This window comes from Lontra canadensis, unplaced genomic scaffold (assembly GCF_010015895.1).
Source record: "Lontra canadensis isolate GAN:19392208 unplaced genomic scaffold, GSC_riverotter_1.0 scaffold18, whole genome shotgun sequence".
Classification (NCBI taxonomy): Eukaryota; Metazoa; Chordata; class Mammalia; order Carnivora; family Mustelidae; genus Lontra; species Lontra canadensis.
Window position 1 is genome coordinate 13,600,985 of NW_022631012.1, and position 24,233 is coordinate 13,625,217.

The 24,233-nt window shown below is 43.2% G+C and overlaps 1 protein-coding gene across 1 annotated transcript in view; it reads right to left on the reverse strand.

Annotated features, from left to right (window-relative positions):
* LOC116869145 (aldehyde oxidase) overlaps positions 1 to 24,233 on the reverse strand; it is an 80,015-nt gene that overhangs the window by 22,414 nt on the left and 33,368 nt on the right. Inside the window, exons 15-23 of the mRNA XM_032860125.1 lie at positions 23,765 to 23,927; positions 22,002 to 22,094; positions 18,136 to 18,305; positions 17,364 to 17,490; positions 14,413 to 14,535; positions 11,053 to 11,149; positions 5,191 to 5,315; positions 3,614 to 3,747; positions 2,322 to 2,409 (exon numbers count right to left, since the gene is read on the reverse strand). Coding sequence (XP_032716016.1) covers positions 2,322 to 2,409; positions 3,614 to 3,747; positions 5,191 to 5,315; positions 11,053 to 11,149; positions 14,413 to 14,535; positions 17,364 to 17,490; positions 18,136 to 18,305; positions 22,002 to 22,094; positions 23,765 to 23,927 — 1,120 coding nt within the window. The remainder of the gene's footprint in view (positions 1 to 2,321; positions 2,410 to 3,613; positions 3,748 to 5,190; positions 5,316 to 11,052; positions 11,150 to 14,412; positions 14,536 to 17,363; positions 17,491 to 18,135; positions 18,306 to 22,001; positions 22,095 to 23,764; positions 23,928 to 24,233) is intronic.

Here is a 24,233-nt window from a genome sequence, read left to right on the forward strand (position 1 = left end):
CAAGGAACCCTATCGGTGAAGGAACAAGCTCATCACTGTTCTTCCAGATTGGTTCCTCCTTCCAACTTGGTGCTTTCTACTAGAAACCACCAAGTCATGTTTGTGGTTTTACTCTCCCCTGGGCTTTGCCAAGTTTGCCACCGGCTCCTATTTTATTTTATCCTACCACGGCTCTTGGACTCATTTCTTCAACATCTTATTATCACAGCTCAGACCCCAAATAGTTGATGTCTGAATGCTCCCTCTCTCCTCCCTAGGCTATCCTGCCCTGTGCCATCATATGACCTTCTCCAATGCACCTGTGTTCAGTTACGACACTTGACTGGTCAAGGATCTACTCGGTCCTACTCTTTCTTACAAGATCAAGTTTCAACCCCAATCCTGAAACTCTAGGCCTCACTCAATCTGGCATCACTTAACCTAACCAACCCTATTTCCCACCACCCCTCGGTAATTAGTATGTGTTCTAATTCCCCCTCCCCTTACCACCACACCATGTTTATCCCTCCTCTGCGTTCCCACCACCCAACGCCTTCTTTCTGCTCATCTGTCCTTGAAGGCCGTTTAAGTTTCACCATCTCTAAGATGTCTCATGTACGTACAACAACTTATAGTTTACCATGCACATCTCATTTTTAACCCGACGTCATGATGTTTTCATGATGACTTCATATGTGTATGTTTTATTTCCCCCTTAGCCCCTAAAATGTAATGTCTTTCAGAACAAAGTTCACTCTAATCTTTGTTAAACTAAACCAAATTCTAAATATAGATCCAATTGCACGTGAGATGAAATAAACTCATCCCTTATCTCCTAAAAATATGGATGCAAGTACACCAGTTGTGATGGAGATGATGCCGTGTTCAACAAATGCTGTTGTCTTTCATCCTGGGCATGTGGAAGACTACGCTGCCCAGCCACCCTCAGAGTTAGATGGCAAAGTCCTGGCTCATTACACGTGAATAGAAGCAAGGCCCGCACTTAACACGCCTGGTGCCTAAAACACTTCTCACATAACACTCTTCCTTTGGTTCTGTCCTCCACAGAAGACCCAGCAGAGGACTCAGAGTCCCTAAGGTGTTGCTCTGCAATAGAACTTTCCGAGGTGACGGCAATGTTCCATATCTACATGTCCAATATGGCAGCCACTGGCCACACGTAGTTACTGAGCACTTGAAGTACAGCTAACGCAACTGTCGAACTGAATTTTCTGTTTTATTTATTTTTAAATTTTTAAAAAAGATTTATTTGTCAGAAAGAGAGAGCATGCGTAAGCAGGGGGAGTGCCAGGCAGAGGAAGAAACAGGCTTCCCGCTGAACAAGGAGCCCAACATGGGACTCAATCTCAGGACCCTTTGATCATGACCTAAGCCAAAGGCAGATGCTTAACTGACTGAGCCACCCAGGCACCCCTAAAGTTTCTTATTTCATTTAGTTAATTAAAATAATTAACTAAATAATTAGAATAGCCATCTGAGCCTTGTGACTTCCATATCACATGATGCAATCTGAGGGGATGATGGTGGCAGTGCTGGGTTGAAAAAGTTTAAATCCCTGAATAATTTTTCAGAGCAGAGTCCTCTCCTCTGCCCTTTCCCCTAATCCCTGCTGATTCTACTGAGCTGTTACTTGAGCAAGAAGTAACACAATACGGGTTTAAAGGCCCTGAGAGTTTTTAAGTTGTTTATCATGGCAGTTAATCTATTCTGACAAGTTAATCTATTTCTTATAAAAGCAAATATAATTATTTTCTGCTACAGAAATTTTTCTAGGAATTTCTGGGACAGAGTTTATAGAAATACCTTTGCTATACTGAAAGATGAGGAAGCTGTTGGCAAATAATTATAATTTCACAGAACACTATTGGGAATTATTCTATTTTTAGAAAACATGGAATTTGTCTGCTATCAGATCTCCTTTCACAGATGTGTGTATATATATATACACATACATACATATGTGTGCATATATATATATATACACACATAGATACACATACATACATGTATCTCCTTTCACAGGTGTGTGTGTGTGTGTGTGTGTGTGTGTGTGTGTGTGTGTATACTCACAGGCTTTCCAATCATTCACTCTGTATCAGCCAAATCCAGTTAGTACTTGTCCACAAACTGACATCTTCAAGTAAAGCAGGTGTGAGCCGGCCAGTAGCCGGTGAGCACAAGGAACAGAAAGATAAGTAGAAGCAGGTTTGCTGATTTGCTCAGTGTTAGTTCCCAGGAAAGAGCAGCCCAGCGCTGCTGCCAGCACGCAATGTCATCTCGGTGACATAAAGCCTTTCCATCCCCGCTCTTCTTCTACTCACTTTGTACTTTCCAAGGTAAGGGTGGCGGCCTCCAGTGATCAACATGTCTTCTCCCCGCTCCAGAACACAGCGGACAGCGCGGCCGTGTCTAGAGCAGAGCGGTAAACTATCAACCAAGGAGCTGCCATCTGGGGAGGAGATTGTAGCTGCCCCCCGGGGATGGTACTAACTCTTGGCGAGAGCTGGAGGAGCGTCCTCGCACACTGCAGGGCCATTCTGATCTCAGGAGTGCACCGTGGCCTCCCCTCACCTTGGGTCAGAGCACAATGCCTGGCAGAGCACCCTCCCTGCAAGGGAGGGTCTCGGGTGTCAGGGGCCCTAGGGTATTGCTTTGGGCATATTTCCCGCTGTGATAACAACCTCTGTTACAGGGAAATGGTCCCAGGGCCACATCATAGACTGGTTCCGAATGGAGGAACTCAGGTAGTGTCTGATTTCCAAGTGTTCTCTGAAAGGACAGACCTAGAATCAAGGTCATTTTGCTTCATGGGATACAGGAACTGACTCATATCATTCAGCAAAGAAATTAAGCCTTCTACATGTGTCTGCTCCAAAGACCATTTCCTATGGTAATGTTTTGGGATCCTTAAAGGAAAATGGTAATGTAAATAAATGTAAATATATAAATATTATATATAAAATGTAAATATATATCATGTAAATAACTGTAAATATATATAATTATAATATTTATATAATATATAAATAATGTAAATATATATAATGTAAATAAATGTAAATAAAGGTAAGCATCACAAAAGCAAAAATCTTCATTTAAATCAAGAAAATATATGTAGGAACACATATATTTATTTATATATATACTTAATATATATTATATAGCATATATAATATGTTATATATAAATACACATAAAGGATTTTACATATATATTTATCATATATATAATATATATAAATAATATATATGGTCAAATATATATTTATATATATGATTGAGCTTTTTTCAAATTGTTGAAGTGACCTATACACAGACACACGTGCTAAGACAAGTAACCAGCATCCCTCTGGGATTTGTTTCTGTCTGCTCTTCAGGTATTTTTACTGTGGCTTTCACTTTTGGGTACTTGAGTCTCATTTTGGTTCTTAGTATCTGGTATGACAATATAAGATAAAAAAGTTGTAATAAAACGGCAGCTTTGTGTATTTGTATACCATATATGATTTTAAATAATCTTCACCCAAATTCTTCCTCCTGAACCTCAGTATTGAGAATGCACAGCATGACTTCATTTTATTTTTAATCTGATTGAGCAGATTTTCTCCACTTACTTGCTGGCGGCAAATGCGGTGATGGCTGCCATGATGCCGGTTTTGAAAGTCTTCCCCCCAAAAGCCCCACCAACACGCTTGACATGACACATGACCTTGTTAGCTGGGAGCTTCAGGGTTGAAGCAACAATGTCCTGTGAATGATAATAGTTCCCATTAATCCGATCCATCTGCAGCAAGGGAGTGGGGCAGGACTTACTCATTTTTGATTCCAAAATGTTACACACAATACAAAAACTGTGCAGCTACACTAAATAACAGGACAGCTTCCAATAACCTAAGCACATCCACAACTGATGTCAGTGGCATTTAGCTATTATGACATTGCAAGAACTATCATTAATATTAAGTAGTCCTTTCAGTCCTTTCAGAATATTTTTGTGCTAATAATTTCTTTTGAGAGAGAGAAAGCATGGCAGGGGGTGGGCGGGGACTGGGGGTGGAAGGAGCAGAGGGAGAGAGAGAATCTTAAGCAGGCTTCAAGCCCAGCATGGAGCCCAATGCAAGGCTCAATCCCATGACCCTGAGATCATGACCTGACCCAAAACTGAGAGTTGGATGCTTAGCTGACAGAGCCACCCAGGTGCCCCTATACTAATAAATTTTTGAAAAATTTCCCACTGAACCATATCCAAAGTGTCCTTTCCATACTAATCCCTTGGGATAGGTTTCCTGAAGCAGTGAGATTTTGAGGTCTTGCAAAGCTCTCTCAGCCTGACCTTTTCCCCACATTCTGCTGTCTCTACCAGAGACGTTTCTCGCCTACCATCTGGATTATTACTGAGCTGGTGTGTGGGTCTGTGGGTCCCTCCCTGCATGCAGGTTTTGCTCTTCCTTGCTGTCCTAGAGTTTGGAGGTCATTTAGTCTTAACAACTCATGTTTGTAGATGTGGAGCCCAAGGGGGACGAAGTGATGGGCCCAGCATCACACAGCGAATGAGGAGCAGACCGGATTGAAACAGCACTCGCCTGGCCCTTCTCAATGTTCCCGCTTCTAAAAGGCTTCAGTCCGCATATTCCCACATTCCTACCTGTTCTGGTAATAACACTGGCTTGTATGACCTACTGAGTCAACCCCTTAGCTTTGCCCCTCTTGCTTTCACAATGAAGACTTCATCTTCATGGGCTTTCTGGATGATTCTAGCCCTCAGCAAACCCTTCTTTCTCTTAATTCTTCCATCTGTATAAATCCTGACTTAGCTGATTAAGTATTTGGTTCCATTCTGTCCAATGCCATTTCCTAACTGCTTCATGTGAGTTAGGTACTTAAAAGCTTTGGAGGGCAGGCTTTCCTCTTTTTTCTTTTGCATTCTTAGTAATGCCAAGAGTACAGCAAAAGAGACCTGCTGACTCCATAACTGGTTCTGAAGTTATAAATCCACAAACAAAAGGTGCCTACTTTCATAACATTCTCTTAAAAGTTTTGAGCTATTAATACCCAAACGGATAGGGCTGTTAGTACTCCAAATTCCTTCAGTTCCCGTGGTAAATTTTTGTCTTTAATTGCTCTTGGTATGTGTTGTCAGCAGAAACCACTTAACTTAGCCACCTCCCCTCTGCAACAGCCCCACAGTTACCTGTACATATTTGGGATACTGTGTAGAAACATAGACATCGATTTCTTGGTCCTCTCCTTTGGGAACAACAAGCATGCTCTGAGTTTCCATATAAAAATGTTCTTGACCTCCCATACGTATTTCACCTGTTATAGGAAGGTATCAGAGTCAAGGAGGTTTTTAGAAAGAACAGGTAGCATCCCCTAGCTGTTCGCCCATTATGGAGAAATTCCACCAACTGTGATATTGCTAGGACAGCAGGCTACACAGTTAAGGGCCACGAACACGTAGATTTCATTATATCTGCAGATTTGAAGAACAGTCCGGTATGGATATCTGTCAGTTCTTCCGATATGGTAGGTCACAGAGTCCTAGGAAAAGGTGTGTGATGTTCTAGAGCCAGTCAAAACACTGTAGAAGGAAATTTCTGGTCCAAGATGAGATGGAGTACATCACTTCTCTTGGTTCCTTCTACTAAGTACAGCAAACAACTTTATTTATTTATATGCAAAAGAAATATAAGAAGACTCTGAAAGGTAGAGAGAACGCAGACCAGCTAGGCAGTTTGGGATCCAAGGAAAGATACATGGTGAGTTCAGTGAGTTAAGTTCTTTGTTGTTGCTGTTTACTTCATGTATCCCAGACTTGGTACCAGAGAAGCCAGCAATCCCAAAATACCAACAGGAAAACACAGAAAGAAAATCCCCAAGAAAAGCCTACTTTCTCCATCTAAGGGACCACGAGATGGGAAGCCTAGCAAGAAAACTTTTATACAATGACCACTCTACTCCAGTGAAAACACTGTGGCCCCATTCATATCTGCAAAAGGTAGGTAGAAAAATCTAGACTTCTACCCTTGTCAGGCTATAATGAGATGCCCCAAACCCTGTGTTGTGGTGGTATCACTGGAAACCACATGAGGAATCTGGACTTCCACCCTTTACCTAGCAATAATAAGGCAGCAACCCCCATTTTCCCACCAGCATGGGGTCAGAGGAGTTCTGATAAAATAGATAATGTAAATAAGATGCAGAGTCTTACAACATATTAGCCAAATGACCAGGATACAATTGAAAATCACTCATTATACCAAGAACTCAACTTGAATGAGAAGAGACAATCGACATACCAAGACTGAGATGACACAAATGTTAGAATTATCTAACAAGGATTTTAAAGCAACCATCACAAAAATGCTTCAGCGAGCATTTACATAAACACTTAAAACACATGGGAAAATGGGAAATTTCAGCAAAGAAACAGAAGATACAAAAAGAGCCAAATGGAAATTTTAGAACTAAGAAATACAACCACCAAAAAGCTCAACAAGAGAATGGAGAGAAGAGAGGAAATAACCAGTCATCAAGAACACAGAACAACAGAGCTGCCTAACCTTCACATCGGAAAAAAGAGACTGAAAAGACAATGACCAGAGCTTCGATTAAATAAGAAGATTGACCATCTGGGTCACTGACATCAAATACTTGAAGGAATAATGGCTGAAAATTTCCTAAACTTGGCAAAAGACATGAACCTACAGATTTGAGAAGCTGAGTGAATATTTGAAAATGTGACACATCCATAGAAATCCATGCCAAGACACATCAGAGTCAAACTTCTGAGAAGTAAAAATAAGAAAATATCTTGGAAGCAGACAGAGAAAAACACTACCTTGCCTATAGGGGAAGGACTCTTCACAAGGTAGGTTCTCGTCAGAAACCATGGAGACCAGAGGAAAGGTCCAACATCTTTCTTCAACTTCTAAAGGACCTGGAAACTCAAAAATCTATATCCAGCAAAAATACTCTTCAAGAATGAAAAAGAAATCAAGACAGTCTTAAATGAAGTAAACCAAGAATTTGTCTTAAACAGACCTATCCTAAAATAATGGTTAAAGACAGTTGTGAAGCAGACAAGAAATGTTTTTTTTTGAATGGACTCTTGGAACATTTGGAAGGAAAGAGAACAGAAAGACTACAACTACAGGTAAACACAAGAGACTTTGTTTCTCTTCTTGAATTTTACAAATTGCATTGAAAGCAAAATTATAACATTGATTCATGAAGTACTCAGAGTATAAAGAAGGAATTTTTTAGGACTATAATAAATGAGAGAGAGTAAAAGGATGTGAAGAAAGGTAAGATTTCTATGTGCAAACTGAGAAAATGTTGCTACAAGATATATTGTAATATATATGTTACATATATTGTATGTTCTAGATGTAAAATTTACACCTAGAACTACCACCAAAAAACAAAACAAAACAAAACAAAACAAAACCAGACAGAGATATACTGAGAAACACTACAGATTCATCAAAACGGAGTTCTGAAAAATCTTCCACTAAGCCATTGAAAGGTAGGGGGGGAAAGAGTAAACAGAAAAAAACAGAATACAATTATGACCAACCATCATATTAGGCGAAAGGGAGAACTTTAAAAAATTAAAAATGTATCCAATAACAGGGATTCGCAGATGGTTTAAGGGAGATTCCCAAGGAAATCTTTTGTATTGATGTCTGGATTTCCTATCTTATCCAAACTCTGAATAAAGAAAAAAATACAGAAAAATGAGATTGTTTCATGTATAATGTCAAAATTCAAATCTCAATTTTATTTTTTTTCCAAGATTTTATTTATTTGAGAGAGGGAGAGAGTGAGATTGAGAGAGAGCACGACTGGGTGAGGGGCAGAAAGAGAGAGGACAGACTCCCCACAGAGCAGGAAGCCAGACGGACCTGGGACTCAGTCCCGGGACGCTGGGATCATAACCTGAGCTGAAGGCAGATGCTTAACTGACTGAGCCACCCAGGCGCCCCTCAAATCTCAATTAATGTAAGGTTTTATCAAAGACTGCACATTAAAAATCCACCTGACAGTGGCTCAAAGTCATGGTTTGCCATATTAGTGTCCCCACGATCCAATCAGAATTTATTTTGTTAAACACCTACTTCACTTAAAACATGAAAAGCTACCAACTATTAGTGCTGTTTCTGCTCACACCTGGAAAACACGCCAACCCTGTTACATCGTACCGTCCACCATGCCGCCCTCCGCCCACGGCGCCCTCCCTCTCTTCCTCCCAGGGTGTTGCTGTCAACTAATTTGATCAACTAATTTGATCAGCTAATCCCTGAGATAAAATCTGATTCCGCTGTGGGTTTAGGAGTGATTCCTCCGGGCCCATTTCCATTTTAATAAGAAGCCCTTAAAGACTGAAAAGCCATCAGGCTACGCAGGAGGCTACCTGTATTGTGCCCAGTAGGACGGATGAGGGGAAGATAATCTCCACTTCACGGCTCCTAGATCTCTTGCAAATCCTGCTGTACAGACTGCCTTCTGTGCTCTCCAGACATTTTTAAGGAGAGAAACGAGAAGAGGTTTCATGTAGAGAAAGATGTTCACCTCAGGGCCTCGGCTGGGGGGTTTCTAAGGCCCTCCCAGTGCTATGACATCAGGGCCAGGGAGGGGCCAAATGTATTTTCAGAGGATAAAAACAAACCATGATCTCAGTCCCTTCAAGAAGACAGTCTAAGACTTGATGTCGTTAGTGTTCTACATAGTTTATCTTTTAAATATTTCATTTTCTTAGGGCAGCTATGTTCCTAAGGGACAAAGTGCTGTTATGACGATCATCACGTCCAGTTACCTCTCACTGAAATTGTGGCCAAAGATTCTTAATTCAAATGATAACTACATTGTAAGAAAAAAAAAAATACCTCACACTAGTGAGTCAAGAAGGTGGAAATTTAAAATCAATGTAAGTGTCCCTTTTAAAGCATCTTGTACCACTTTTGCATTTATCAGTAGGGTAAGGGGAAGGATACAAACTAAAATTCAAGTCAGAGACAGGCTGAATCAATTCCTTAATTAAATGATAAAATAAGATGTCAAGGGAAAGAACAACAAATGAATTCACACAAAAACACAGATGGCAAGAACATACTATGGTCCAAGTGGAAGGACCGCCTTAAAAATGGGCATTTCCAAGATGCTCACACATCATTTCTTCATACTGAAATGCTCCCTCCTCCTCTCCCAGAAAACAGACCCAGCCTTCAAGTGTTTGCCACATTTCATTAGTCCTAAGAATCGCCTGGAACACTGTGAACGTTTGTCAAAAGCACATTCCTGCCCTATCCTGAATCCTCCAATTCCAGAATTCCAGAAACGGGGCAGGTCTCCAGGCTGGTCTCATAAGTGGCTCCCACTGGGAGGCACCGGGAAACACCGGGTGTGCTAAATGAGCGCCCGCCAGTGTGTTAGCTCAGGAGACAGTGAAATAGTGTCCAGAGGACAACAGAAACATCTAAGCCTAGGAGTAACTATCACTCGTCGTTACGGATGTGCCAAGCTCTATGCCAAGCACACTTCTGTTATCTCTTAGAACCTTCACAATGGATCTCTGAGATCAGGATTATTTTACTGATAAAATTTTAAAGCAGGGAGATGGGTCCTGCCAAGTCCCACAGCTGATAAGACGGCGTGCCAGGGAATACTGGAAGAGTGATGGCGCAAGGTGTCTTTGCTACGGCTTCCAGATGACGTCATCCAGGCAGCGCGTGACCATGTTCTGGTCTAACACAGCAGCAGAGTTAAGAAACACGATGGGCTTTGACCTCAAGTGGCTGGGCGGATACACCTGCCAGACCTCTGGCTGTGCACTCGAGGATGCTAGTAGGCCTTACGCCGCTTCTGAGCTTGGGCTCAGGGCTGGAGAGAAAAATTAGGGTGATGGTGGTTTCAAATATGCACTAGATGCCAATACCCCAGAAATTCACTTAAAGACAGACAATGCCAAATGAGAAATTCTCCACCCTGAGCTGTGGTTCAGAAAACCCACCGCCCACCCAGCAACACACCTGGGGCAATCAGCTCTTGCACAGCAGGGGTTAAGGACGGCTCTCTAGCAGGGACCACGGCAGGGCAGAGCGGGGAAAGTCTGTGTGAAGACCCATGGTAGACTTTTTTCCTACTATAAAGGTACATTTTTTTTCCCTGAGACAAGTGGCAAAATCTGAATAAGATCTGTTGTTAACGAACAGTATTGTGTCAATGTGCACATTCTGATTTTGATAACTGCTTAAGGAAGATGATGTTCTTGCTCTAAGGAAACACACACTAGTATTTAGGGGTAAACGAGCACGTAACTTACTCTCAAATGGCTCAGAAAAAAATGTGTGTGTGTGTGTGTGTGTACAGGAAGAGAGAATGATTAAGCCAGTGTAGTAAAGTGTTAATAATCAGGGAATCTGGATAAAGAGTAACTGAGAGTTTCTTTAATGTTATTGCAACTTTTCTGTAAATTTAAAATTATTTCAAAATAAAAAGTTATAAAAATTTTATTGGAAAGTTGTAATCAACTTTTCTAAGAGAGAAATTCCATTTTAATGACACATATACACAATGGAAGGAAGTCTGGAAGGAAGGGAGGGAGAAGTCAGAGAAAGGATGGAAGGGAAACATGGGCTTTGGAAATCCTAAGAAAAGCTGTCAATTCAATTACCAGCTTTGTCACTGAGTAGCTGTTTTATAACTGCGTTCATACACTCCGAGCCTCAGTTTCCTGATCTGCAGGATGGTTATGAGCAGGAAAAGAGACAACATCGGATAAAAACTGCAGCCATGATGGGGCAGGCAGTCAGCGCACCATATAGGGGCTGGGCCTCCCTCTTCACCTCCCTGCTGTACTCTAGACACACACACACACACACACACACACACACACACCCCAGTGACAAAGGGAAATGCATGTGTGAATGAAGTGACGGTTCTCAGCTGATTTCTAGACGATTTCTGAAAGGCAAAGATAGCATTAAACCAGACATGCTCACAAGCCTTCTGGGCTGCTTCCCCTCTCCTCACGTTTTTCAGAGAGCTTTACCTTCTAGAATCTGATCAACCCCTTTAAATGCTTCATCAACATTTCCATATTCCAGTTTCCTCTCTGGTTCGAAGAAGGAGCTGTGTTGTATGGCTTCCTGGAAAGGAGAGACAAGTGAGGCTCTGGGCCGGAGACCAGCCCTCTGGTGGCCGCCACCCTCGCTGCAGCGTCATCGGAGTCGGGGCAGCATGTCTCCTGCTCTGGAACCCCCTGCGCCTTCACTCAGCACAGTCCCAGTGACGAGTTAAGAACCAGCCTTCAGAGAGACCCCTCACAGAGCCAGGACAAACGTGCCCATCGAGTCAAAATGGAGGACACTCAGGGAGAACCCCAGCACGGAAGGTGGTCCCGGAATGGAACTAATATTTTCCAGGAAGACTGTACTATTCGCTCCACAACCCACTATTCAAAGCCAAGGCCACACAGCACATGGGTTTAGAGCTCAGGACTCTGGACCCAGTCAGAATCACGTCCATTCTCTCCACTGACTACCTGTTTGACTGTGGGCCTATTATCTCTTCTTTCTGAGCCTCGTCTGTACCACGGAGACACAGGTGGGCACATAGCTCTGATGGAGTTGTGCAGATAAAATGAAATGAGACGGGCAAAGAGCTTACATGGCATACGATAAATGCTCAGTAAATGCTAACTAAATACATTCCAGTGACAAGGATCATGGTGGGCCTGGAGGTCCCATGTTCCTCTTTTGGGAGGATGAGCACGGCATTTGCACAAGGCAATAGAGCATCTGGGACTCCGGCCCTGGAAGCGAGATTCCCCAACAAAGCCACTTACGTGCTGGGTCCACTGGCTTCTCCTGGGTGCCCAGTGAAGGGAGACAACGCTGGGTACACATCATCAGGGGTGCAACTACAATCACCTAGGCTGGTTTTCTTAGCTTTTCTAGGAATTTCTCTTGCTGTAATCCCTGTGTCCCCTGGCAAATGTGACATGCCAGCTCCTGCCAGCATTACCTGCCGGGGATTATTGGTCACCCACGAAATCCCAGCCCCAGGCAGTTAGGAATTATCCCAACTGTGGTTTCCTCCAGCCACTAGTAGATGATTAGACCTACAGGGTACCTTCCAGAGCTGTTGTATCGTGACCCTGCCATTGCCTCCATTCAGAAAGTGGGGGGAGCTGGGTTCCTTGACAGACGGTTTGCTCATTGTTTCTATTTCTGACTAGCTGTGTGACTGTGTGAGCTGTCTTCCTGTTTCTTCAGCAGAATAAAGATAATAACGGTTTTTCTTCACAGGACTGTTGTGAGCTTTTAGGGAGTTAATGCATAAAACCTGCTTTGACCTAAGTGTTAGCTGCGGTCATGTTGTTGACCATGACGACTGATAGATTCTGGTGGGGGGGACATGTTTTTCTGGTCATCAGCCTGATCTCTTGAGCCAAGAGTTTTGAAAGAGTTTCACCATTCACACTATTAAACACTCTAGAAAGCATAAGCTTGGTTAAACCTTAGTGCTAGTAGCAGAGATACATTTATTTTTTTATGCTATTTAAATTGATAATACAGCTCCTTCTAGAATGAATTTTTTGTCTTTCTTATTAATCTACAATTCAGATATTCCAGGTTGAAAACAGAAGTTTTATAAATCCCATTTTCTAAAAGTGTAATCTTTTTCCACTTTACTTGCTGCTTGCTTTTTGAGTAAGTTTGAGACAATTTCCCAAATAATTCTTGGTCCAAAAAAGCGATTAAAAAAAAAAACCAACCTATGTAATGTGTGTGGAGCTGGGCATATTTTCCTGCTAAAAATTTTGATTAAATCCACTCTGATCCAGTTGGTTGACCTTGGAGAGCTTGAACTCTGATAAAAATGTGAGTCAGTTCTCCTCCACATGTCAAAGTTTGGGGTTTGATGCTGGTATTCTCTGGTAAACAACGGGGGATCTGCCAGATGGAGTGAGGGAGGGCAAGGAGAGTGTGGCCTCTGTTTGCTTGTTTAGAAATTTATTTGACTGGAAGGTCGGGGTGGGGAAGGGAAGACATTCAACCACCAGGACTGGGCAAAGGACTGTCAACAAAATTTTGATGAAGTAGCATGTAAATAATTTCTTATGAAGAAGTAATTAAGGAATAATTTCTTATTTAGAAGAACCTTGAAAGCAAAATGCTGGGGAATAAGTGCATAAAGTAGACAAGTGCAGAGGCAACATCTGACTAGGAAGGGAAGAGAATGTTTGAATCTGAAACTGGCTAGGAAATTTTAGGGAAACTTTGTCACTCCTTGACTCCGGCTTAACTTCTGTATGTTTGTCTTCTTGACGTGATTTTAATTTCATGTTTAAAACACTGATGACACTGTCCATAAACAAACGCTATGCTCCTAGGAATAAGGCAGCACGATAAGAAACACACCAAGGCCAAGTTCTTCTGGAGACACTAATCTGAGCCAAGTCAGTTTCTCATTCTCCGCCACAGGGCACGCTAGTCACCTAGAGAACAAGTCATTCATTTCGATTTGAAGATAATGTATTCCCAGAGTCCATGGAGCCTGTCTGTGCTGCATCTAATCTATTCATGCTGCTTTCCCAACTTGCATGCTTTCATTATTCAGTAAATTACAGGAACCAATGAAATGGATACAGAACACCCTATCATTTCATGGAGATGAGTCTTGTATCTTTGTAAATCTCTAACTCCTTTCTAAAAAACAGGATAGAAAATGCAATATTCCAGTTGGTTTAAGTGGCCAAAATAGCGACAGGCATCATAGGATTCCATTCCTCATACTCATCAGATAGGCTCTAACGAATCTAAACATAGTGTCTCCAATATTTGCTTCACAGAGTGTCTTGCTGGTTCCTGCACACCCCCGAGAGAGTCAGGGTGCCGGTGAACTCAGGGTCCTGGACACCACTGGCTGCCCACACAGCCCCCCTCTCACCTGCCCCCTTCAGTGACCAGATTTCTGCTCACGTCTCCATCCCCCCTCCTCCCCCAAGCCCACACACTTCAAAGAAACCTAACTCCTCAGCAGTAACCAACAGGTCCGCCATGCCTCTGGCTAATCATTTGTTCAGAGATGGGTGTGTGGCCCAAGTGGCCTGATAAGGCTGGACCTCAGGGCTCACGCTTGGAATCCTGGGAATGCTGGGACAATGCTGCTCTCTCCCTCCCTGGACACAGACCGGAAACTCCTGCTGCCATCCTGTGACTCCAGGGGAGGGGCTAAGGCCTGGGCTGTGGGCAGCAGAGAGGAGAGGCACAGAACCAGGTTCTTTGCTGACACCGACAGTCTAGGGCCAACAAAGCCCCTCTGTGTGGGACACTACTTGGAGTCCGATTTTCTTTCCTGTCACTGTAACGAAAAGCATTTTAACGGATCCATCGGTGCTCGTTACCTCGATTGTCAGGATCAGTGGCTGCAAATCTTCGTAGACAAACTTCACTCGCTTGGCTGCTCGCTTTGCCTGAACCTCGGACTCCGCGATCACGGCACAGACAAGCTGGCCCACACAGGACACCTGTGACACAGAGAGACTTCTGTCCCCAGGGAGCACAGGTCCCAGGCCCTCTCCTTTCACTCCTTTTCCTCCTCCCCCCAGCACAGAGCTAGACACACAGTAACTAACCCCTTCACATGTGCAGCACGGCTGTTAACAAGGGCTCTGGTGAGAAAGCGCCTTCGTCAGAGCCGGCCTGGCAACCCCACTGTTGGAGGTCACTGACAGGACGGGATCCCGGTGGACCCTTGAGCTTGAGCCAGGCAAATGGAGGCTCCTCACTCCTCCCCTGTCTTTAGAATGTACGGTTTCCCCAGTAGGAACTGGGGCCTGAGGGAGTAAGGTGTGGCGTAGACCATCTGGATGGCACACAGGACTGAACCCAGTTAAGGCCCCTACACGTGTGCACTTTTACGATTCTGGCGGATGGGTGCCGATGTCTCTCAGTCTCGTGGCTGCCCGAGATAAAACTCAGAAGCTCCCTTTCTTCCTTTCCTTTTCTTTTTTTTTTTTTTTTTAAGATTTTATTTATTTATTTTACCGAGAGAGACACAGCGAAAAGAGGGAACACAAGCAGGGGGAGAGGGAGAGGGAGAAGCAGGCTTCCTGCTAAGCAGGGAGCCTGATGGGGGCTCGACCCCAGGACCCTGTGATCATGACCTAAGCCAAAGACAGACGCCTAACGACTGAGCCACCCAGGCCCCAGAAGTTCCCTTTCTTATTAAAACCACTACCTACCAATCTGGAGGGCTCTGCCTCTTTCAGTGGTTTCTTTTTGCCCTGTGTGTAGAGGAACCAACACCCAGGGACTAGGAAAGTTCAGGTCTTTGTGTGGCATCACTGGCAGAAGTGGCTGAGGAGGGGCGGGAGTGACTGTCGCATAAAAACTCCAGGTCAGCGCACTGGGGCTGTGGAAGGGTTGAGGAGAGCCAGTCACATGGCTCGACCTGTGCCTGCCACCATGATCAGGGCCATTCTGAGAGGAAGCTTCTAGAAAGGGAAGACCAGAAGGTCATAGCCCATCTCATCAGAGACGACAGAGGGAGGAAATGAAAGCGCAGCCTGCCAGTGAGAAAATGTGTGTCCCAAACGCTGGTGGAGCACAGACTTTTCATGTAGGGACGGAGCCTGTACTAGCCAAGACACAGGCAAGCACAGAGCGTCCCCACCATCGTTCCGCCTGCAAGTGGGGCAGGTGGTCTAAGGAGATCACGCAGGGATCGGAGCAGAAAGTTGATGGGAATAAAACTAAGGCTCCAGAAAGGTAAAATAAGACTGGAAGAAGTCACTGTGACTGCTCCGTTCTCTCTCACCTTATACCATGATCATAATTCAAAGGTAATCACTCATTTAAAAATTGACTTTCAACTATTAAGTCTTTCCTCCAACAAGCACATAGTTGTGTTGTCATCAGAAAAAAGAAATGGTAATAAGAAAGATCTAGCGGGCGTGCGTGCGCACACCCCCACAGCCACACCCAGAAGTGTGTCTGCCGGGTGTGGGTGGGCAGGGACAGTTATATGGCAGATGGTGAAACGCTGGCAACTGTTGGCGCCATGGTCGACAGGGATTCATTGCACTATTCTCTGTTCTTATATATGCTTAGAAGTGCTACAGTGAAAAGACTGTTTTAAAGGGGTAACTTACAAAAGGGATTAAAGTAACAAAGGCGCTCATGATGGCTCCCTGCTCTGCTCTGCCTGGGTGCCAGGGTTTGCCCCTGTGGCCCGGCACACCCACGTGCCCCCGAGATGCTGGTCATCGACGTCCGCACCCCTCCCGGAGGAAGCACTATCCTGCAGCTCCGAAGGGTTTTGCTTGTTTACTTAACAGTCAGCAAAGGCCACAATCCTGTCTTCTGCCAGCCCCACACAGCCCTGCCTTGCGAGAGTTTCAACCTCCACTTAACACTCGGGTCATCAAGTTTTCATTCGTAGCCACTAAACCAGCCAGCGAGAGCTGGAAGTCGGGACTCTGGAAGGAGGAAGCGCTTTGGGGTCGACACTGAACTGAGAAGTCCGTCTTAGACAGAAAACCTGCCGAATGCCACCCGTGGTGCATTTTCTGAAAACTTAAGATGCAGCAGCCAGATCAGTCTGAATCATCTGAAACCGTTAAGTGGCAACAGCCACTGTCGTGTTCCTCCACCTGCTGCGTGGGAAGCAGTGTGCGGAGCCTGCCAATGACTCAGACTCAGGGTCTCACTCAGGGGCTTTTACTAGGAGACAAAGGAGCAAGTAAGCAAGCTTAATACGAAGTCAGAAGTGCATTAAAGGTCCACTTCACCTTTTCCTCTGGACTTTACGCTCTGTGAGGGTAAGGACCACTTGGGTCTTACTCGGCTAGTGGCCAGCCACATTAGGTGCTCACTTAAAGATCCTGGTGGAACACAGGGCTGTATACATGACTGAGTTGGACTGAGTTTAGAGAGGGGGACAGAATTCTCATATTAAAAGCTAAGAAAAGGGGCACTTGGGTGGCCCAGTCAGTTAAGTGTCTGACTCTTGATTTTGGCTCAGGTCATGAGCTCAGGGTCATGAGATCTAGTCCCACATCCAGCTCCATGCTGGGTGTGGAGTCTGCCTAGGATTCATCTCTTTTCTCTTTCCCTCTGCCCCTCCCCTTCTAGTAGTAAGATTACTACTAGAAAATAGGAAAACACCAAGTATCTTTTATGGAACTAGTCAACTTCTTATGTGGAAAATAAATATATTTGAATTCATTCACCATTAGAATAATGGTGTTTTAAGGAATTACTGGAATCCTTTATGATGTGCCAAATTTGATGCCATCTTTAAGAACATTAACCGAGGAAATTATTTTTGAAACAGAAAGCAAAGATGCCATACCTCCTCTGTCCTCAGAAGTTCCTCTGGTTTGGTTAAAATGGAGAAGGAGTTTACACCACGAAGATGTTCCTCAGTCACAATGTCCACCACGCCAGGCAGGCTGAGAGCTTCTGACAGATCAATAGACCTAGATCAGAGCAACAGAGCAGGTCCTCAGAGAAGCCCCAGCCCGAAGACCATGGCGAACAAGCTTAACTGGAGAATAAGACATCTGAGTGGTAAGGTACATCCAACTCTAATAGTTCTCAGATGACTGGGAACAAATTCCCTGGACATTGAAGCTATTACTTGAACTTGAATGAATTCAAGTTCAACGTAGGGGTTGGGGGTACTGATCCCCTACACAGTTGAAAAATCCGCATATAAACTTTATTCCTCCAAAACTTAACTACTAATAGCCTACTGTTGACCAGAAGCCTCGTTAATAACATCAACAGTGAAAGAACATATATTTGCACGTTATATGTATTATATACCGTATTTTTACAATAAAGTAAGCTAGAGAAAAGAAAATGTTTTCATAGTACTAGCATTAAAAAAAAAACAAACCCCACATATAAGTGGACCTGCACAGTTCAAACCCGTGTTGTTCAAGGGGCAACTGTGCATGGAGGGACAAATTGTATTAAGTCCTACATTTTGATCTAACTTCCCTCCCAATCTGCACTGGATATTGCCAATAAATAGCCCATCCTCTTTGTACCATTACTTACCACTTACGTGACTTAGATGAAAGGAAATCATATTGTCTAATTAGGACTTTATCACTTACACAATCTTAGCATGAGCTCTTGAACTTGTTACAAAAGACAAGAAAAGCTCCTGGTCCACTGTAGGCATGTCGTCACAGTAGATGGCTTCACCCGTGGCGTGCTTAATACCAGACAGGTGCATGATGGGATGGCCAATTGGGTCTTGAGGGAGCTGCTTAGAGTCTACACTCTGTTTAATCAAAAACCAACATATCATTTTTTAAATCATTTTTATAATATTATGCACATCTCCCATAAGAGGGTAGCTATATAATTTACATCCAAACCAGAACAATTTTGACACTGAAAGTTGTCATTGTTAATAATAACACGAGGACAAGAAGCCTGTTTCAGTGATACAGTAGGCAAACTGGGATGCATGGTCATGAAATTGTTCTAATTTTTTTCCCTACTTTTTCTGAATATAGAACACAAGTATCTCTAATGCAACTTCCATTTATGTGAGTAAATGAATATAAATATTTCTTTCTAAAAATGTAAAATTATATCATCTTGTTAATGCTCCCATATTTCTTTCAATTTTATTACCAAAATTATTTTACTATTGTATCTAAGCAACGGCATACATAATGTTTTTCAGAAGGGCATGATGGTATCATGACTATGTTTCATAAAATACGGAGAGCATGCTGTCCACAAGAAGAGCCCTTCTTTTCCTATTCCAAATGAGGAAGTTAAGAAGGAATTGTTAAAATTTGTAACTTAGACAATCCTGATAAAGAATGAAGACAAAGGGACCTGCATTTTGAAGAATGATTTACTAATGTTACTCTTTCTTGGAGACCCATGGAATAAAATGTCTTGTTACCGGTTCTCTAAGTACCTTAAATATGTTTCATGAACCAAACAGACATTAAGAAACATGATGTCTTCCCCAGTATTTCAAGTAGGAGGGAGTTGTTAGCTTTCCTGGTTGGTTGGTTATTGGGAGAAGGAGAACTGGACATATGAAGAGAGAGGGGTTAAGGGGCAGGACAGAGACCAAGCTCAGAGTCTCACATGAAGGCTACAGCTGCTAAGGCGCTGGTGATGGGAGCGTGGGTGGTGGAAATTCCAGGACGAAGATACTGAAATGGACACCTGTCCGATGCTCTCTGCTGCTCATGGGACTCACGAAGAGTGGTCCTGGTTCACTGTCAACCTACTTGAGGGACCCAAAAATTAAACCTTTGGCCTGAGATAGATTGGAGGCTGTCCAGGCAGGGGACAGGCCTAGAATAACAAGACGGTAAAGGGGAGTGGCACGTGTAATTTGAAAACATGTTCAACATTTCTATTGGTTATATGGAAAAAATAAAAACTTACTCTCTTCATAATATCAAAGACAGTAAAATGTCAGCCAAATGTTGACTGACAATTACATGCAGAAAGTAGAGTGATTTCTAAAATTGACTTGGCACACGACACATGTGTGGGATGCTATGAACTTACTCCTGGCTCACACAAAATTTACTGTTTTACAGTAAAATGTACACTTACTGATAGGCATTTTTTTTGTTTTAGTGTCCATATGTGTTTCATTTAAATGTAAACTTCAATTTTGTAGTTACTAGAACATAATGCACAACTAGAAAGCAGAAGCTTTTGAAGAAAGACAATTTAGGACTTGACCCAGGCACCATTAAATAAAGATAGACATTAGGCCATGAATGTAGGCAAAGAGGGAAACTGAGAGGAAATTTTACATGTGGGGGTTCAGGCATGGAAGGGGATCTGAGGCAGCTCCCACAGACCAGCCCCAGAGACACGGCTCCTCGCTCTGTCCTCAGGACCAAGAGCTCTCGTCAGACCTTTGGTCTCTCTCCTTTGAGAAGCTGAGAAGGTGATCAAGAGAAAAATAAATGTTCTGAGGGCTCTCCCTCAAGTATGGTTTTTTGTGTTCTAGATCGTAAGGGTCAACTCGCTCTGTAAATACCCCAACCTGCTGTACTAGGATTCTGGGGGGGGCTTGCAACTTGAACACTTGAGTGAAAAATCACCCACTTTTTAAAAATCCTAACAGATTTTTTTCCATCATGAAGAGCAAAATTCCAGGTAATTCATAAGCTTAAATATTAAGGAAACACATCCTCAAGTACCTGTGGAGGCTCTGGGAGTTTTCTATTTTCTATGACATAATACTTTTTATTGTCAATAATGAAACACATGATAACACTGGGGGGAAAAAACAACAACAACAAAACCTTTTGAAATCCTGCTGTGTGAGGCCGGCAAAAAGACTGAAGAAAAAAATCCCAAAATGCATCTTTTTCCTAGTCAATAATAAAAAATGCAGTTGATTGTTTTAGCTGAAGATACAACACTTTTTTTTTTTTTTTTTTTGGTAGTTCGTTGGGGTCAATCTACCACTGAAAGAGGCTGTACCTGACTTGCTACTTCTGCTTGTTATGTGGCTGAAGGGACCACAGAGGAATGAATTTGTCTCTTCAAACTGGTGATCTCCTGAAGCACAAATGAACTGATTTGGGGAAAGATGTTTGTCACAAATGCTAGAGATGCTCGAGCAAGGCAAATATCTGTGTGTATAAAAAAACCACAGGAAAACAAAAAGAAAACTCATCTGTGTGGGAGATGAACTACTTCCAAAACTTGGCCTTGCAATCTATAATAACAAGCTCCCTTTTACGACCATCCGCTGTGTGAGAACTGTCACTTCTCTTTGGGTGGTTTGAATGCCTGTTAATGTACTGTTGTTCCTTTCTGAGGTTTATTCCACTGTCAAGCTAACATTACGGTATTTATAAGCTGAAGGTTGCAGCTTCCATATTTTACAGAACATTAGGAAAGATGACAGCTTTTTAAAACTTTCAATATCATCACTTTCAATGGGTTTTGGCGTCCTTGAATGTTTGAACATCCTGAACCTAAAACCTTAAGAGAGATGGAGCAACGGCAACATTCCTTATGACGTACTGTCAGCTTTTACAACTAAATCCAACAATAGAGTCAATGAACTGATGCTTTCAAAAGCCTCGTCATGTTCTTGACTTAATGAAACTCTCAAGGTAAAGTTTCTTGATAACAATTTTAAGGAAAACCACATTCAATCTTATCCAGTTTACCAACAGGGTGACTTTGGGTGGTATTTTTACAATGTTGTGGTGGAAAACTCCATTTGAAAGTCGTGAGGAATTCTATTTTAATAGTCAGCTTTCATTAGGAGAGCTTGAATAGCTCTTAGAATTTAGTTTGATTCAACTCTAAATGTAACTCACAGAAAAGATACCCGAAGAATAGAGACTGGGGAAGCAAACTTTTTTTTTTTTAATTTAAATTCAATTAGCCAACATGTAGTACATCATTAGTCTCAGATGTCATGTTCAACAATGTATCTGTTGTGTATAGAATTGCTTATTCAAAAACAAAGTAAACCAGTAACTTTGTAAAACAAAACAAAACAAAACAAAACAAACAAACAAAAAAAACCATGACTGCATTTTCACCAACCTCCAAGGCCTGTGTTTTCTGTTCCTCTATAAATGAAATCAAAGCAGCCACGGGCCTTGACACAGAATTTGACTTTGGTTGCGCTCCGGCTTCCACAACGCCAAAGGCAGAAAGTGTGTGGCAAGCTAGCCACAGCTCATGCCTGTCAGTGGTTCAAGGCCACAGAGCAAAACACAGGAACTTCAAGACCAAAAACAGGCATTTTTTAGAAAACTGTCATGGCTAGTTCTATCTTTTGTCAAAATTTGTCACTGAGTTTGAAATTATAATTAACACTGGAGAAGCCCGAGTTCACCAGAAGGGGAGCTAGAGCTTAGAAAGCTTGAGAATCACTGTGAGGGGAGTGGGGTGTCCAGGTGAAGGAATTACAGGCCAGGCCTTTGATTTAAAAAAAAAAAAAAAAAAAAAAGCCACCCACCTGGTACTTTAAGGTACTGGAGTGATGTCTGGAATGAAGGTCTTCTAAGGCACTCGCATCCTTGCCTGCAAGGCTAGGATAGTGAACAGGATCCTGAAGGGCAGAACCATAGCAGAGATTTAAAATAGGCCGGAACAGTCTTAGAAGGGAGGTTACCATGGTTCTTGACAAGCAGCTCAACTGGGAAGTCTACCATTCAGCAAGTGCTTGCTCTGCGCAGAACCCTGGGGGTAGCCGCAGCTCCCTGACCTCCAGGACACATGTTCTGGAAGGCCCATACATACTACTACACATCATGAAGCACCAACTGAATACAGACGACTGACCTCCAACGTCTTTAGGTTTCTTAGGATCCTCTCACATGCTTGCCTAAATGATCTGAGGACTTACAAACTAATAAAACAGGAAGACAGGAGCTAAGTAAATAAAATGGGAAGGAAGGGAATACTCAAGCTGGGAAAAGGTGAGAGCCAAAGCGAAGGAATGTCAGCTCTGTGTTGCACCACCTCGCCAGCGGGAGAGGAAGGAAACTACAGACGGCTCTCTGCCTGCTACAGTCCCACAGGAGCAAGGGGCCCAGAGCCCCAGGAGGGACACCTCTGAGAACTGAGAGGAACGGATCACTGCGTCCTTATATGAGACTTTAAACAGTACACCTGATGGTTAGTTTTTACAATTAAAATTTTTTAATGTAAAATTAAAGCCAACAAAGGCCACTATTTTTAATAATAGAGCAATATTGATAGAGGAGGTTGAATGGAAAGCATGACACTACAAGGTAGACGCTTTAAGTGATATCACTTGATTCACCCAAGAAATTATATTAGTTTGCTATTAACTGGAAGGGTCTACAGTTGGCTTTATTTTTCCTCTTTTGTTTGCCTGGTGAGTGTGTCACTTAGATATTGTCAGTCTTCCATTCTCAGAAACTGGATATAACCCTCTGGTTCTTAGTTGACTCCTTCTAAAATGAAAAAATACTCTCAGAAGCAGTATTAAGAGAAAATTTTGTGACTCTTATTAAAGTGATCATACTAAGTTCTACACCACATGAAGAATGTTCTTGGCTTCTAGTCTAGTTGGATCAGCCGGATGTAGCATGGGATTAATGAGGCCAGTATGCTTCAAGTTCCTTTTGGGTCTAGAAAATTTATTCAGAGAAATCCTTTTAGTTGTGTCCTCCCGAATCAACAACCTTGTAACTGTTTGGCACAAGGGAGACCAGGCAAAAGAATGCCTGGGTGATACTACTATCACCAAGATGACTACAAGGCAGTCTTCCCATGCTCCTCAGAAGCACTAGGGACCCACTGAGCCTTTTTCCTGTGAGGACCCATTTCACCATAACCTTGTGGAGTGGCCGCTATCGTCTTATAGGTGAGAGAAATGAAGCTGAATCCAGAAAAGAGAGTCGAATGCACAAAGGTGACCCTTAACGAGTGGGAGAGATGCTCTGCTGAGGGGAAAATATATTCGACTCATGAACGAGCTTTCTGCACACCTCCTAGACCAACAACAGTCAGAAACACGATGGCTGAGTAGTGTTAAACACAGGCCTGCCCAACTCTGCTCTCCTTGCAAATCTTCTTCAAGTACACCAGCCATCAACGGCAGCCCAGAGGATGCCCAGCAAGGCCAAGGGTTTTAATTTGGGTTGTGTCCCCCTATTCCATAGCTGTTCCCCATGGGGTTGTTGCCTCTACTTTGGGTATCACAGCAGCCCTCAGTGCTGGGAAAGCTAACATGTGGTCAGTTCCATTTACCATCCCCTTCAGAAACTGTGACACTTCCAGGTAGAACTTGAAGAGGAAGCTGATGGTGAGGGTCCTCTTGAACTCCACCCTCCCACCCGGAGCTGAGCCTGGAAGGGTAACTTCGTCCAGAACCAGCCTGCAAGCTGCATCCAACATCTCTTCATTCCAGGGCCTATGGGAACCAAAGAGAAGACACCTAGCTGACAACACTCATTACCTCACAGGCTCAGCTCGTGTGTGAGACAAATAATGACGGTGGGATGCAGGGAGTAAGAGGACAAGCTCCACAGCTGGCCAACCCAAGTTCAAATCACAGTCCTTCACTCTCAAGGTGTCTGGCCCAGGCCCACCTCTTCCTCATCGGTAAAAGGAGAATGAGAGTAGAACTCACCTCCTGGAATGGTCATGAGAAAGAAATGACAGCTTGTGTTAAGTCCTTAGCTCAGCAGTAACCAACCCCTCTATCACTAGAATGTTC